The sequence below is a fragment of the Anomaloglossus baeobatrachus genome, chromosome 1 (genome assembly GCF_048569485.1).
Source record: "Anomaloglossus baeobatrachus isolate aAnoBae1 chromosome 1, aAnoBae1.hap1, whole genome shotgun sequence".
NCBI classification, from domain to species: Eukaryota; Metazoa; Chordata; class Amphibia; order Anura; family Aromobatidae; genus Anomaloglossus; species Anomaloglossus baeobatrachus.
In genome coordinates, this window is record NC_134353.1 from 241465331 (window position 1) to 241482526 (window position 17196).

Below are 17196 nucleotides of genomic sequence, written 5' to 3' on the forward strand. Positions count from 1 at the left end.
ACCTGATGTGTACTCTGGCTACAAGTGCAGGGAGCCAGCGCTAAGCGGTGTGCGCTGGTAACCAAGGTAAATATCGGGTAACCAAGCGCTTGGTTACCCGATATTTACCTTAGTTACCAAGCACAGCATCGCTTCCACGTGTCGCTGGGGGCTGGTCACTGGTCGCTGGTGAGATCTGCCTGTTTGACAGCTCACCAGTGACCAGGTAGCGACACTCCAGCGACCCCTGCTAGGTCAGATCGCTGGTGGGATCGCAGGAGCGTCGCTTAGTGTGACGGTACCTTTAGTTTAAGCTTCTTAGTTTTATCATTAGTCTGACTGAGGAGTGCCTGAGCTGTAGTCTGTCTCTGTCCCCTTCTGTGATTAGTAGCTTCTGTCTATGGAAATGTACACTGAAAGCCTGGTGTGGGCGGGGGCAGCTTGTTAAGCTCTGTTACATACAAAAAATAAAATCTTTGACTATATCAGAATGGCTGCACCCAGTATACTCAGTGACACATCGTTAGATTTTGATTGTCTTTGCCTACATAATGCTGCTCTCAGATGAGGTAGCAAAAACCTGCTGACAGATTCCCTTTAAAGGCTGTCCACTATTGGACAATTCCTATTGAATCACAGAAAAACAAAGTTCACAATACCTAGGTCAAAAATGACTGTGTATAGCAACACTTTCAGCAGATGAGGGACTCGCGTTCATAATCAAGGGATCACTTGATGCAGACATGCCATAGGCAAGGATGACCGCGTCCCAATGGGTGAAATTCAATCCAAGTTTATTCCATCAGATGTAGAAAATCGCAGCAACATTTCAACTTTTTGTTCTTTATCATGCTTGACAAAGACCAACAGGTGGAAACGTGTCTGCGATTTTTTACTTCTGATGGAATAAACTTGGATTGAATTTCACCCATTGTGAAGCCATCATCCTTGTGTATGGTAACTCGTATGAATATCCTCAATGCGCTGCATAAAATTAAAAGAAAAATCATTCTTACCTTCTGGACCTGCACCACTCCTCTGCTCTGAGTCCTTGTGTCAGTCCTTGTGTCAGCAGGCCATCTTGTGACCTAAACAATTTCCTATGACTACTGCAGCCTATCCAGTGGATGCTGATCAGCTGCAGCCTTCACAGTCCCGTCAAATCAGACGTCCACCTACATAACCTTGTTAATATATGAAAAAATCACCGGGGAACCTAGGTCAGATCAAAGGAGCTCTATGGTCCATCAGGTAAGTATGCTTTTTTTAATGTTATGCAGCACGTTGGGGGACATTCAAAAGGGATTGTCTAGCAGTGGACAACAACTTTAATGTGTAAAAGTAAAGTACTACTTTTGAGTAAAATGCAGAAAAGAGCCGAAATACATTGATAAATGCAGAATCGTTATTTAACCATGGCACATATCCAAACAAAAGTTCCTAAATGCTGAGAATCTCAGTTTGTGGCTTCCAGGTTTTTAATATTTGAGTGGTGGAGATGTTAGCTCTTTTGTACACTCCTGGTCTTAAAGGTTGAGTGAACTTACTGAGTATTATTTGTGATTAGCTGATAAATATTTAATGTAGAAATATCTTGTATTTTCAGTTCTGAGGAGGAGCTGTCAAGGTGCCGTGATGCTATTCACAAGCTAAATGAGGTTTTGGAGTCAGAGAGAAAAGAGGGGAGCTGTGTGAGCGAGGAAAGGTTAAAACTCGTGCAGGAAAATGAACAGTTACGGAAAGATGTGGAAGAGTGGAAAAAGTCAGCTACAGAGGCGCAGCAAAAAGTCACATTTCAGGTAATATGCAGCGTAAGGTTGTGTGCGCAATACTATTATTTGTCTTCATCTTTGCCACAGAAGAGATTGTGGAGAAATATATAATATTCAACCAATGGACCTTTGGTAAACTTTTTTTTAGGAAACTGTAATATCCTAATGTGATATTACTGTTACAAACTAGAAGTGATATGGCAACCTTATTACATAGGCATCATAGAAACAGGTAGTAAGGTAGTATGTACATATGCATAGACAGATAGATGTTATAAAAATATATTAAAGAAAAAAGTTTAGTTTGCAAAAATAAAATAGCTAAATTGTAAATATAATAAACATTCACTCGTACAATGTTTTAAGTCAGATTACAGAGTGTTAACACAGAATTATGGTGGGACAGTGGTTAGCGCTTTTATATTGGGGTCCTAAGTTCTTTTCCCACCAAGGGTAACATCTTCATGGAGTTTATATTTTCCCTGTGTTTGCCCCTATTTACTCCGTGATCTGAACTGCGTCAGCTGCCCAATGACTTTAAATGTCCATCCGTCGCGTTCATACTCTTTCAGTGATGTTTTAAAATGTCACTGCAAAGTAGGGAGCCGGGATCTGCCTATCCGAGAGAGACGGAGTCCTCATAAAGAAGGCAGAGACTGTTTATTATTAAACAAGCGCTGTTTATGCAGTAGTAGGTAGCGCCAACAGTGCTTTTTCTTCCATACACCGTGTGACCACTGTGTATGGAGGAGGAAGTAGGAGATGCTGGGTCATAGGAGGCCCACACAGCTCTGCCATACAGCCAGGAGGTTGCATTTTCTCAGTAACAAAAGGGAAATTAGATTAATATAAAAATATTGCAATATTTATATGTCCCTCCAAAATGTCCTCTTCCTCCCCTCCCAAAAAAATATATAGTTAATAAAAATATAATACAAATACCTCTGTCAATCCTAAGGCCGCGGCCACACGGAGCACTAGTGCGATGCTCGCATGACACTCTGCTCGCGCTGGCCGCACAGCAGGAGCCGAGTGTCATGCGAGTATCCCTGCGACTGAGGTCCGACTGTGCGAGCGGACCTCAGCTGCGGGGGGCGGGCCAGCACTGAGGATGGGCAGGAGGGATTAATCTCCCTCTCTCCTTCGTAGACGGCTATTGCCATTCTCGCTCTGCACGCGCGGTACAGCGGTGTACCGCAAATGCAGCGCGATTTTTCTCTCGCCTCATTCACTTGAATGGGTGCAAGAGAAAGAGTCTCGCATTGCACCCACAGCATGCTGCGATTGTTTGCTCGGTCCGATTAGGGCTGAGAATATAATCGCTCATGGGCGCTGACACACAGGCTAAAATTGGTCCGAGTGGAATTCGATGTTTTATCGCACTCCACTCGCACCGATTTTCTCGCCGTGTGGCTTGGGCCTAATTGCTTTGCGAGCACCTACCATTTATTTTTTTTTTTTAACACCACTTATTCAATATATAAAGATTAGAGATGGATGAATAGTAACTATTCGTGTTCAGATAATGCTTACCGAGTACAAGTCGAGTAAATATTATTATATTATTGTATTTTTCAGTGTATAAGACAACTGGGTGTATAAGACGACCCCCAACTTCTCCAGTTAAAATATAGAGTTTGGGATATATCATATACTAGCTGTACTACCCGGCTTCGCCCGGGTTAATAACTGTTGTTAACAAAATAGAATGTATTAACAAAAATTTATTGTGCACACAAAAACCACAAAACAAATAGATAGAAATGTAATTATAAAAAAGCCAAAAACTAAACTAATAGAAGTATTTCACAACATATATTTCAACACCACAGATATTCCACACAGATTTAACTAAATTGGCCAAGTAATGTGCTCCTTCTGTCTCTTTCCCCGTCTGTCTCCCCGTCTGTCTGTCTCTGTCTGTCTCTTTTTTTGTCTGTCTCTGGCCCCACTCACACTTGCGCTATTTTGACGCAAACGGAATCCATCAGTAATGTAGTACAGTTCATTTATTTACAGTGGAAGCGCGACACCATGTGGACACAAGCGGGTACTACATGACACACTCACGCGGCATATTAACGTGCTTCCACTGTAAATAAATGAACTGTATTACATTACTGACGGATTCCGTTTGCGTCAAAATAGCGCAAGTGTGAGTGGGGCCTTAATCTCTGTTTCTTTCCCCATCTGTCTCTTTCTAGGTCTATCTCTTTCCCAGGTCTGTCTCTTTCCCCGTCTGTCTCCCCGTCTCTTTGTCTGTGTCTTTTCCTGTCTGTCTCTTTCCCTGTCTGCCTGTCTGTCTGTCTCTTTCCTTGTCTGTCTCTATTTCTCTGTCTCTTTCCCCATCTGTCGCTATCAAGGTCTGTGTCTTTCCCCATCTATCTTTGTATGTCTCTCTGGCTGTCTCATCCTTCCCTGTCTGCCTGTCTCTGTCCCTGTCTGCATGTCTGTCTGTCTCTTTCCCCGTCTGTCTCTTTCCCCGTCTGTCTCTTTCCCCGTCTGTCTCTTTCCCCGTCTGTCTCTTTCCCCGTCTGTCTCTTTCCAGGTCTGTCTCTTTCCAGGTCTGTCTCTTTCCAGGTCTGTCTCTTTCCAGGTCTGTCTCTGTCTCTCTGTCTGTCTCTCTGTCTGTCTCTCTCTATCCGTCTCCCCACCGACATCTTATTACCTCACATATAAGCTTCTTATACTATGAATGTCTTTTGTTCCTATAGCAACCAATCACAGCTCCTACTAATAACCTGTAGTTCCAGGCTCCATTTACTTTAATGGAGGCATGTTTTTGGAGAGTAACTGTAAAGCGTGGAGGTTAAATTTTCCTGTCAAAACATAGTTTACAACGTTCCCTGGGTCACATGAGGTGTCTGTGCAAAATTTTGTGATTGTAAATGCGACGGTGCGGATACACTTTTCGTTTCACTTTTTCCCCATTATGTAGATAGGGGCAAAATTGATTGGTAAATTGGAATGCGCGGGGTTAAAATTTCGCCTCACAACATAGCCTATGCCGCTCTCGGGGTCCAGACGTGTGAGTGTGCAAAATTTTGGGGCTGTAACTGCGACGGTGCAGATGCCAATCCCGGACATACATACATACACACACACACACACACACACACACACACACACACACACACACACACACACACACACACACTCAGCTTTATATATTAGATATTCAAGTATAAGCCGACCCGAGTAATGTGCCCATTGTTTAGTAATGTCCCCTGCAGTAATATGCCCATTGTTTAGTAATGTCCCCTGCAGTAATGTGCCCATTGTTTAGTAATGTCCCCTGCAGTAATATGCCCATTGTTTAGTAATGTCCCCTGCAGTAATATGCCCATTGTTTAGTAATGTCTCCTGCAGTAATGAGCCCATTTTTTTAGTAATGTCCCCTGCAGTAATGAGCCCATTGTTTAGTAATGTCCTCCTACTTGTCCTTTTCTTGTCCCCTACTATGCCATTGTTTACACACAATAAAAGATATTCTCTTCTTTCCTCCGTTCCCGCGGTGCCTCCAGCTGTTTCTTGCAGACCACAGGCACACAGACCCCTCCGTGATAGCGTCCGATGCACGGAGTGGCCGCTGCAGGATGTCGTCATGGCTTTACTGCAGTTGAATGCTTGGCTTTACTGCAGTTGAATGCTTTACGGCACCACAAAGGATTCAGCTGCTGTAAAGCACTGACAGCAGCGGCGACCCTGTGTACGGGATGCGATCATGCTGAAGTGCTTCTTGTGGACCGCAAGCACATAGACCCCTCCATGATCGCGTTCAATACACAGGGCCACCGATGCTTTCAGCGCTTTACTGCAGTTGAATGCTTTGTGGCGCCGTAAAGCATTCAACTGCAGTAAAGCCATGATGACATCCTGCAGCGGCCACTCCGTGCACTGGACGCTATCACACAGGGTTCTGTGTGCCTGTGGACTGCAAGAAACAGCTGGAGGCAGCGCGGGAGCGGAGGACAGGTGAGAACGTCTTTTATTGTGTGTAAACAACTGCAGTAAAGCCATGACGGCACTGTGCACCGCCGTATAAGACGACCCCTGACTTTTTAGTAGATTTTCAGGGGTTAAAAAGTCATCTTATATGCCATAAAATACGGTATTATAGTATTCATCACAGCAAGAAAAATGCTCTTTTTTTTCTTCAATGACTTGCATTAGGTTTGTTATTCATGACGAATACCAGAATAATACTTTGGGATTCGTTACGAATAATCCGAACACGAACAGTTACTATTCGCCGCCCATCACTAATAAAGACATTTGTTGCAGAATAGGGAACACATTTTTAAATATATTTTAGTTATTCTTAGCGTTCATAAAAAATTTGGAAAAAGAGCCACTTATGTCCTTTAATTTTTCTTCGGTTATTGCTGACATCAGCAGGTAAAAAAAAGAGAATATGATTGCAACCTTAAAATTAAGTCTCATGTATTACGGAAAAAAAGCGCAGTAATTACTTGAACATCCAAACTCTGAAAAATGATTACAGCTCTTTAAACCGTATAAACGAAAATATCCTATATAGTGTGACTGGTCAGCAGCAGAGGTCTTGAATTGGTTAAATTTGCTACCACACTCCAATAATGTAATTGATTTCCTTCAAAATGAGCCCTGTTATGTGTAATGTGAGAAATAAGATTGGGAGCCCAAAGGAGCTGGCAGTCTTTCTACAGCGCTGTTAGGCTATGAGCGCACGTAGCGTTCTGCCCTGCAGAAATTTCTGCAGCGATTTGAACAGCACACGTGCGCTTCAAATCGCTGCAGAAAGAGTCCATAATGAAAAAAAAAAAAGCCGATTTCATGCACTCTGAGTGCAGCCCCACCCATAGACAGAGCGGGCGCTGCATGCAGAGCGCACAGAATAAGTGACATGTCACTTCTTAGAACGCGCTCTTCGGACAGCAGCCGAAGAGCTGCGTTCTAATACGCCACGTGCGCACGTCTCCTTCATAATCTTCATAAATTATGCTGGGGACGCAGGACGCATGCAGTTACGCTGCGGTGCAGATCGCAGCGTAACTGCATGCAAATACGCAACGTGCGCACATAGCCTAAAACCTGTTGGCGCTATATCATTTTCAGAAACTCAATATACATGAGTTGTAGAAAATTATCCATGATGAGCAGTCTTTCCAAGAAGCAGTTGTTTTCCATTTCATGAATTCTCAATGTAACGTTGGGACCGTGCTTTACAGTGGGTTTATCACAGCTGCGAATCCAAAAGTTACCCACCCTCCGCCAGCTTTTTATGCTAAAACAAAAGTGGAAAGCAAACTCTGGTTTTGTTTCTGGTCTGAGAAGGCCATGCAAAGGATTTATTTATGTATTTTTCTGTACAGTAATTAGAAACTGAGCACTTTCCATAAATTACAATTCAAAGCGCCAAATATATCCATGCAAATTACCGCAACAGACAGATGGCAAATTGAACAATGCAAACACTTGGAGCGCTCTGAGAGCAATTATTATGTATTGTAATCTTATTAACATGAATAGTATTTCTTGTTATCCGCTTTTTGTACAATTCTGTAAAAACAGATCCATTTCTACATCTATAACCAATATTATAAAGAAATAGAAAACAATCAGAAGATTGAGGTGCAATAGATCCATGTGGACTGTGACATTTGTTACATTACTTAAAATATGCTACACAGGCAGTGACTAACATGCTGAATTTATAAAACTAGTTTACGAGGGGCTTGAGTCTTTCCATATATTGCCCAGTTGAATAAAAAGTCAGATAATATACCTTTGCCATATATGTATACCCCAGAGAATTTTTTTGCTTATTTACCATTCCATAGACTTCAGATGGAAATCATCCATCAGATGGAAGACAAATTTGTTGTGAAAGTAGAATATTGTCAATTAGCACAAGCATCACAAACTCTCCACCATTTGTTCTGGTTGTCCCTGTGCCAGCAGAATAGACAGGGAGATAAATGTTTGTCACTGTTTAAGTAAAAGGGGTTTGCCACTACTCGGCAACCCATTCTCAATCTCCTATGAATGAAGAAAAGGTTGTAATGACCCCTATTGGGTCATTACATATCTGCTAGGATGATGAAGATGAAATGAGGGTGAGCATTCAAGTAAGATAAACACACAGCCAAGGAAACTCTCATTTGGTTTTAGAGAAAGAAAAGAAAGCTGTTAGAATGGCCAGGAAATCACATGACCTGAATCCAATAGAAAATTCATGGAAGGGCTAAGGGGCACTTTGCACGTTGCGACATCACAAGCCGATGCTGCGATGTCGCACGCGATAGTCCCCGCCCCCGTCGCAGCAGCGATATCCTTGTGATAGCTGCCGTAGCGAACATTATCGCTACGGCAGCTTCACATGGACTCACCTGTCCATGTCGCTCTGGCCGGCGAACCACCTCCTTATTAAGGGGGCGAGTCGTGCGGCGTCACCGTGACGTCACACGGCAGGCGGCCAATAGGAGCGGAGGGGCGGAGATGAGCGGGATGTAAACATCTCGCCCACCTCCTTCCTTCCGCATATCCTACGGAAGCCGCGGTGACGCTGGTAGGAGATGTTCCTCGCTCCTGCGGCTTCACACACAGCGATGTGTGCTGCCGCAGGAGCGAGGAACAACATCGGACCGTCGCGTCAGCATAATTATGAATTACGCCGACGCTGCACCGATGATACGATTACGACGCTTTTGCGCTCGTTAATCGTATCATCTAGGCTTTACACACTACGATGTCGCATGCGATGCCGGATGTGCGTCACTTTCAATTTGACCCCACCGACATCGCACCTGCGATGTCGTAGTGTGCAAAGCCCGCCTTAAACCTCAGAGTTCATAGAAGAAGCCTACAGAACCTTCAGGACTTGAAGAGTGTTTGTGTGGAAGAATGGACCAAAATCACGCCTGAGCAATACAGGCAACTAGTTTCTCCATACAGGAGGCTTCTTGAAGCTGTCATCACCAACAAAGGATTCTGTACAAAATATCACCCCTTAACAACTTATATTGTGCTGTGCATGTCATAATCTGTATACGTGCCTTTGATGTGGGCTCTCATGCTGAGCCTACATCTTTCCCTGCAGATGAAGACTGAATTGTTCAGCCTTCATCCTCTTCGATCAGCCACGGATGGAGTGACGCACCGCCTGCTGCTTTATAACATGTTAAAAGCCACTGTCAGTCTCTGACAGCATCATTTAACGCCCAGCGGCAGGGGCGTGCTGTTCCGACCCCTCATCCGCCCGATTGCAGGACGCCAATGTGTGTCATCACTGTACTGTGAAAACCAGCCCGTGGCTGGTGTGATTTCTTCTAAATGCTGTGGCACTGCTGTATATAGCACAAGTGACCAGACCACTGCAGGTTCAAGCCCCCTAAAGGAACTTTTAAATACTTTGAAAAAGAGAAAAATATGTTTGAAACAATATAAAAAATAAAGCTAAAATTACCCTCCTCCTTTTACCATATTAAAAGTTTAAGAAATAAAAATTCACATATATGGTATTGCTGCGTCTGTAACTGTCCGATCTATCAAAATATAAAATAAATTAATCTGATCGGTAAACAGTGTAGCAAGAAAAAAATCAAAACCCTCAGAATTGCGGTTGTTCTGCATCCACATCAACAGAAAGAAATGTAATGATAGGCGATCAAAAACACCACGTTCAACCCAAAATAATTCCAATAAAAACATAGTCTCAGGGCGCAAAAAACAAGTCCTCACACTGCTCCATATCCCGAAAATTAAAAAACGTTAGTCTTCGAAAAGTCATGACACAAGCAAGCTTTTATCTTTCTTTCAAAATGTCTTAATTTCATTAAAAAATACAACTCTACCCGCAAAAAAGAAGCCCTTATACAGCTATATATAAAAATAAGAAAGTTAGGGCTCTTGAAATAAGGCGAGGAGAAAACAAAAGCGTAAAACCCCAAAAATTGCCTGTTCCTTAAGGGGTTAAATGAATTTCTGTAAGAGTGTTCAATAATTTTTCCATGTGTCTTTTCTCATTATTGCACATCAGTAAATGAATGGGTATCTATGGTTTGATTTATTTACCTGTGTGGATTGGATGGGTTGTTACTGACATCTTGTGAGAAATTGATGTCAATCGCACCTTTAGAAATAGAATTACTTAGAAAATTGGTGACGTGTTCAATACTTATTACACCCGCTGTATATTCTATTATGGAGGAATCTATAATAATACAGGTAGAGCCCCTAGGTCTTATCCTGGGTCACAAAGGTTCTTGTCAGAAAATGAGTCAAAACTGTTAAGCAATTTTCATTGGTCGGCAATTTTCTTGTTAGTGCCGCTTTCCTCACACACTGTCTGTCAATACAATGGCTGCTCCGGGAGTCATGTGACCTGACCTCTCCATCAGCTCCTCCAGCTTTCCCATGTGTGGTGTTTTTATGTTGGAGCTGATGGACTGGTCTGATCACATGACTCCATCAGAAGCCATTGTCTGTACAGACAGGTCAGTGTGGGAGGAAAGCGACACGAACAAGAGAAAATGGCCGACCTATAACATTTCACTGTTCATAATCCACCATGGGCATCAATGTAGTTTCCATTGTGGGGGGATGCTATATAGGTAATATTGTGGTAACTCTATCCTATGGGTTGTCTTTGTCACTTTGTCAGTGTACATTACCTATTCTTACAGGTAAGCACTTTGGGGCATGAATTTTCTGTAAAGGAGCAAGGCTTCAAGGTGCAGTTACAGGAAATGGAGGATGGATTTCGGAAGTCTATCGAGGAATTAATGAAGCTTCTGATGGCTCAGCAGAAGGCAAGCTACAAGTGGAAAGAAGAGACGACCAACCTTACTAAAAGCACAGAGACAAGGCTGAGAAAACTGAGGTATGTATACAACGCCTCCCTCCTGAACTACCCCACACAACTTTCATGTGCCTGGATTCATGGAAACTTCTTCTAGAATATAATAGTGTCCTGACCCCCCCACACTCCTATCTTGTTATCTCACTTTGTGCCATTGAGTGCCGGTCCATGGACAATAGCCGTTCCACGGGTCAGTTGGCACACTACTCATTATCATTTGGTTACAGAATTGCAGGTCATCGTGGTGTCCTTTAAGTTTCCGAATGGAAAGGCAAAAGAAGCTACTTATTGTGAACTTACTGTTCTCTACTGATTGATTCTCATTTCACGACCATCCATTCCATGTTCTTATTGTACAGTTATTCCCATCCCCATAGATGTGTATGTGTAGTAAAAGCCACTATATAGTTTATTGTTTGTTACACTTTGCCTCCATTCCCAAGAGAACTGTTTCTGTGCTTTTCATTGTTGGCCGCTCATTGTCAAGGAGACTGTCAAGTGCTGCTGTCTGCTGATCATGTGCAGTGCTTACTACCACTTTCTTATTGAGCTTCTAACCACTGCATCGGGATCACTACAGTTCGGGATTAGCTCTCGGACACATTTCTCTAGCCCTTTCCCCTCATATGCTGTAGTGGCAAGGCGGCCTCATACAGCAGTATTGAGAGCACACACCATCCAGGCCGGTAATCCAACTATACTACTGGCCGGATCTGTCACTCAAGCAGGAGCGTCCGCCCACCAAATAAGCAGGAAGTCAGGAGGATGGTGGAGATGTGCGCTCCTGCTTCAGAGGGTCAGAAGAAATATTTCACATTTATATCTAGTTAATCTTTAAAATCTATTTTTATTGGAATATTTTTTTACATTTTGAGGCTTTACCTTTACAGAAAGCACTCGCTGCTCCCTAACCTGTTACCTCTAATTGACCTACAAATTTCACAAAAAGCCAGATTTTAGCGAGTAACCCCTTCCCTCGTGTCATTAATCACTGGATTATCAGCTCCAGCTTTTCATACACTAAAGCTACTTGACGCGGTCGGCTTGATATTTCCTAGATTCTATATTTTATTTAATTTGCTCCATTCGCAGTCATTTATATTTCAGAACATTAAACCACACTGTATAATATAAATGTGGTTTCTTACAGCATCGGTGGACACTGTCCTGTCCTACAGTCTATTATTAAGGAATATGGTAGCTCATATGTCACTAGGTACAGGGAGGACATTTCACTAATTGATCATCCACTTTGGACTTAACCTGTTAATCAGTCAACAGTCAGCTGACTTAGCAGGTAACATTGCCACAACCCCTTTGCACTTAGCAATAATAGCTGGGGGTGGGTGGGGGGAAGGGTAGTTACTGTTCATTTTTCTGTCCCACTGTCATTATTGGTTATCATGTAATACACACATATGGCCGCCATTCGTAGTGGCGCTCTACTTTGGTTTGCAAGCTGCCATGATTACAAAAGTGAAGTGCTCTATTGTCATGTGGATGTAAAAGGTCTCCCTGATCACGTGCCTCAGGTGTGGGGTGGTAGGAACATCTGTAAGACATTTTGCCCTAAGTGTCTACCTGTTCATTCCATTTATTAGACTGTTGATGTGTAATTATAGATGATTCACATTGTGATTTATGTAGACTTTGGGGCGTTTATCGGTATTGCCTAATTCTCAGTCTTCTGTAATGACACATCCCCTTTATTATGTGTTATGTTCCAAAAAGTGTCCTAAACACATGATAAATATGGTGCTAGTCATGAAAGTCGGTTTCTTGGTGTAAATTATGCCACAATTATGGCACATTTACCTTGATTAATATGCCCTAGTATCTTTATCTTCTTACAGATAACTGAATCAGTAAATATAAATCTATCCAAAGAAAACATTGCCAAAAAATACCAAAAACTATATATATTTTTTTTAACTAAAGAATACCAATTGAAAACACAAAAATCCAAGATATCCCAGTACAATAAATAAGTAAATATACATTATTGATAAATATCTATGATTTTATTTGTATAAAGTAGAAATAACATAGCATTAGGACGCCCAACACGCGTTTCGCTTACTGCTTCCTCAGGGAATCATGTCTTTGTGCTATGTTGTTTTTAGTTTCTATTTTGTACTAATACAATCCTATTTATTAATATTGTATGAGTATTTATCATATCTTGGATTTTTATGTGGATCAGTAGTCCACAGTCATGAAAGTCGGTTTCTTGGTGTAAATTATTCCAGAATTATGGCACATTTACCTTGATTAATCTCCCCTAGTGTCTTTATCTTCTTACAGATAAGTGAATCAGTAAATATAAATCTATCCAAAGAAGACATTACCCAAAAATACCAAAAGCTATATATTTATTTTTTTTTTACTAAAGAATACCAATTGAAAACACAAGCACCAAATACCTCAGTACAATAAATAAGTTAATATACAATATTGATAAATATCTATGATTTTATTTCTACAAAATTTAAAGAACATAGCATTAGGATGCCCAACACGCGTTTCACATACTGCTTCCTCAGGGAGTCATGTCTTTGTGCTATGTTGTTTTTAGTTTCTAATTTGTACTAATACAATCAATTGAAATACTATGTCCCAAGAATGACAAAATTATTTTAGGCGTGATACCTTTATAGGCTAACCAGAAAAATCATACTAGCAAGCTTTCAGAGCACAGAGGCTCCTTCTTCTGGCAAATTACAAATTTATTCGCCTGAAGAAGGAGCCTCTGTGCTCTGAAAGCTTGCTAATATAATTTTTCTGCTTAGCCTATAAAGGTATCACTCCTAAAATACTTTTGTCATTCATGGGACATAGCCAGAAAAATCAATTGAAATACTAACACGGTACCACAATATTACCCTGTATTGCACATTGTACTAATACAATCCTAATTATTTATTAATATTGTATGAGTATTTATCATATCTTGGATTTTTACGTGGATCAGTAGTCCACAGTCATCATGGATCATTCCTCAACATGTCAGCCTGTGTGATTTTTGGACTATTGAGGCTGAATGTAGCCGTTGAAAGGCTTTCATTTTATTGGAAGCGGTGCTCTCGCCTATAGAGTCACTTTACTATCCATGTAGTTAGACAGAGCCTACAGCTTCTCTTTGTAAAACTGAGCCACCTTCAGCGAGATGGAGAGGTAGGACAATTCTTGGAAAAGGTATTTATTGAGTTAGTGAATAAGGTAGAAACACAACAAGAGGAGTCCATGTACTGTCAGATCACCCAGAAGTGGAGTGTGCAGCCGACGCTTCATATTTCCCCTATTAATACATTGTGTTTTGCCATGTCAGCTATATTACCACCAGCTTAAGTTTAGCCGAGTGAAAACCGTCCTACTCCAGAATATGTCACCATGATATAGCGGATTCTATTTGTATTCTACAAGGAAACTATATTTCTATTCTGCCAGGGAACCAAAGTGAGAAAACGAATTACTAGTGTGGCCCGAGTGTGCACGCCCTTCATCTGTATTTACAAATATGCATTGCATACACATTGCTTTCATTCTCCGTGCCCTTTAGCTGACATTTTTGCTGAGACTTGAAGCTCATCCAAGAGCTTTGCTTTTTCCAAGGTATGCTAATTAAAAACTTGCTCAGCAGAATTTAATGTTGCAGTGTTATTTATACTGCTGGAGAATGGCTTCAGCAAATAGTGACCCTGAATGGTGGAAAATACAGCTGTTATGTGTTTAAACTGGGTAATTATTCAGCATGGAGGCCGAGCCGCATGTGGCATTTGTAGTTTTGTTTTCCGCTGGATATAGTATTTGAATATAAGTGCACGTCTGTGTCTTTTTTTTTTTTATTTCCTTGTTTGTGTGCTGACAGAAGATCTGTAAATCTTCCCGAGACTATGCTGGAACGCTGCCCAGATTTTTAAATTGGTATGGGAGAAGCAGTCACTCTGAAGAGTTAGCAGCCTAATAGAAGCCGTATCTGCAGAACATTGAGCCAGACACCGCAATCTATTGTCATTGGCTGCCTCTGTGCCATCCGCTTCTTGGCATATTGCAAATTGAGGCACCTCTTCCTACATCAAAGTGATGATTACATGGGTGTTAATGTACATGATATTTCACGTCGTCATGCCAGCTTATAGACCGTAGGTCATATTCACAAGAATGTCTATTAATTTAGACTCCGGCATCAGTTATGCACTGTACATGGAAGAAGATTAATTACTTTCATAGCTGCTACGACCAGAGAACAATTCTCATCCCTTCAGACACTTGTAATAAAGTGTTGCAAGTGCAAGTAGCTTGTATGTTAACGGAGAGCCAGTGTCACATTTTTGAAAAAGTGTTTCAGTCACTGCTCCCTCCTTGTTTGTTCGTCCATATTAATTTTACAGCTTTTTTTTAAATAATTTTAGTACTAATAAGTAGACACAGCTCTCATAATGTATTTTCAAGTGGTACGATTTCTTTACGAACTTGCAAACTGATCCAGGCCGGCTGCACTTGGCCGCAAGTCGTGGTCAATTAGAACCATGTGATGATCTAACTTCGTAATTTTGGTTTAGAATGGTCAGGGCCTGACTTTATAAAGAATCGCATATTAGTCTAGGGCTGCACTTGGATTTCTGAAGGATATGATATTAATGTGGCTACGGTCATAACATTTGACATTTTTAGGCTGTAACGATGTTAGGGCACAGGATATTTTTCTTTCAAAAATTGTAATCAAAGAGTTTCATAAAAGCCAGTTTAATGTATACTAAAATAAGAAAAGCAACTTTATGATTGCCTCAAGTTACAGGCCCAAGCCCCATAGTCAAGGATGTGCTGATAGAGCAGTTCCTTTCTGATTTATGTGACGTGCAGTAATGCCATGAGACAGTGTTTTATATAAATACACATCACCAAATACATCCACGTGGGCAATTCCATGCATGCAGCTGCCACTATACCACCAAATACATCCACGTGTACAATTACATGCATGCAGCTGCCACTATACCACCAAATACATCCACGTGTGCAATTCCATGCATGCAGCTGCCATTATACCACCAAATACATCCACGTGTATAATTACATGCCTGCAGCTGCCATTATACCACCAAATACATCCACGTGTGCAATTCCATGCATGCAGCTGCCACTATACCACCAAATACATCCACGTGTATAATTACATGCATGCAGCTGCCATTATACCACCAAATACATCCACGTGTATAATTACATGCATGCAGCTGCCACTATACCACCAAAATACATCCACGTGTATAATTACATGCATGCAGCTGCCACTATACCACCAAATACATCCACGTGTATAATTACATGTATGCAGCTGCCACTATACCACCAAATACATCCACGTGTGCAATTCCATGCATGCAGCTGCCACTATACCACCAAATACATCCACGTGTATAATTCCATGCATGCAGCTGCCATTATACCACCAAATACATCCACGTGTATAATTACATGCATGCAGCTGCCACTATACCACCAAAATACATCCACGTGTATAATTACATGCATGCAGCTGCCACTATACCACCAAATACATCCACGTGTATAATTACATGTATGCAGCTGCCACTATACCACTAAATACATCCACATGTATAATTACATGCATGCAGCTGCCACTATACCACCAAATACATCCACGTGTATAATTACATGCATGCAGCTGCTACTATACCACCAAATACATCCACGTGTATAATTACATGCATGCAGCTGCTACTATACCACCAAATACATCCACGTGTATAATTACATGCATGCAGCTGCCACTATACCACCAAATACATCCACGTGTATAATTACATGCATGCAGCTGCCACTATACCACCAAATACATCCACGTGTGCAATTCCATGCATGCAGCTGCCATTATGCCACCAAATAAATCCACGTGTGCAATTCCATGCATGCAGCTGCCATTATATCACCAAATAGTTCCACGTGTACAATTACATGCATGCAGCTGCCATTATATCACCAAATACATTCACGTGTATAATTACATGCATGCAGCTGCCATTATACCACCAAATACATCCACGTGTGCAATTACATACATGCAGCTGCCATTATATCACCAAATACATCCACGTGTATAATTACATGCATGCAGCTGCCATTATATCACCAAATACATCCACGTGTATAATTACATGCATACAGCTGCCATTATATCACTAGATACATCCACGTGTACAATTCCATGCATGCAGCTGCCATTATATCACCAAATACATCCACGTGTATAATTACATGCATGCAGCTGCCATTATATCACCAAATACATCAATGAGAATATTTACACACATACAGTATACCTGCCACTATACCACTAAATACATCCACGTCTGCAATTCCCTGCATGCACTGACATTATATCACCGAATACATCCATGTATGCGATTACATGCATGTAACTGCCACTGTTGACAACAGACAGTATGTAGATTTTGATGTGTTTTTTGATTGATAGTTTAAGGGGGAACGTTTCTCCTTGTGGAAGGTGCCAAGCCAATGTAAGGAGACTTATGAGCCATGCAATGCTCTCCAGGAAATATTAATTTGCAAATAGATTCT

The 17196-nt window shown here is 41.5% G+C and overlaps 1 protein-coding gene across 2 annotated transcripts in view; it reads left to right on the plus strand.

Annotated features, from left to right (window-relative positions):
* Positions 1-17196, plus strand: part of SCLT1 (sodium channel and clathrin linker 1) — a 317891-nt gene that overhangs the window by 267798 nt on the left and 32897 nt on the right. For both annotated transcript variants that reach the window (XM_075348629.1, XM_075348639.1), the window contains 2 exons: positions 1586-1778; positions 10418-10614. In XM_075348629.1, the coding sequence (XP_075204744.1) occupies positions 1586-1778; positions 10418-10614 (390 nt within the window). The remainder of the gene's footprint in view (positions 1-1585; positions 1779-10417; positions 10615-17196) is intronic.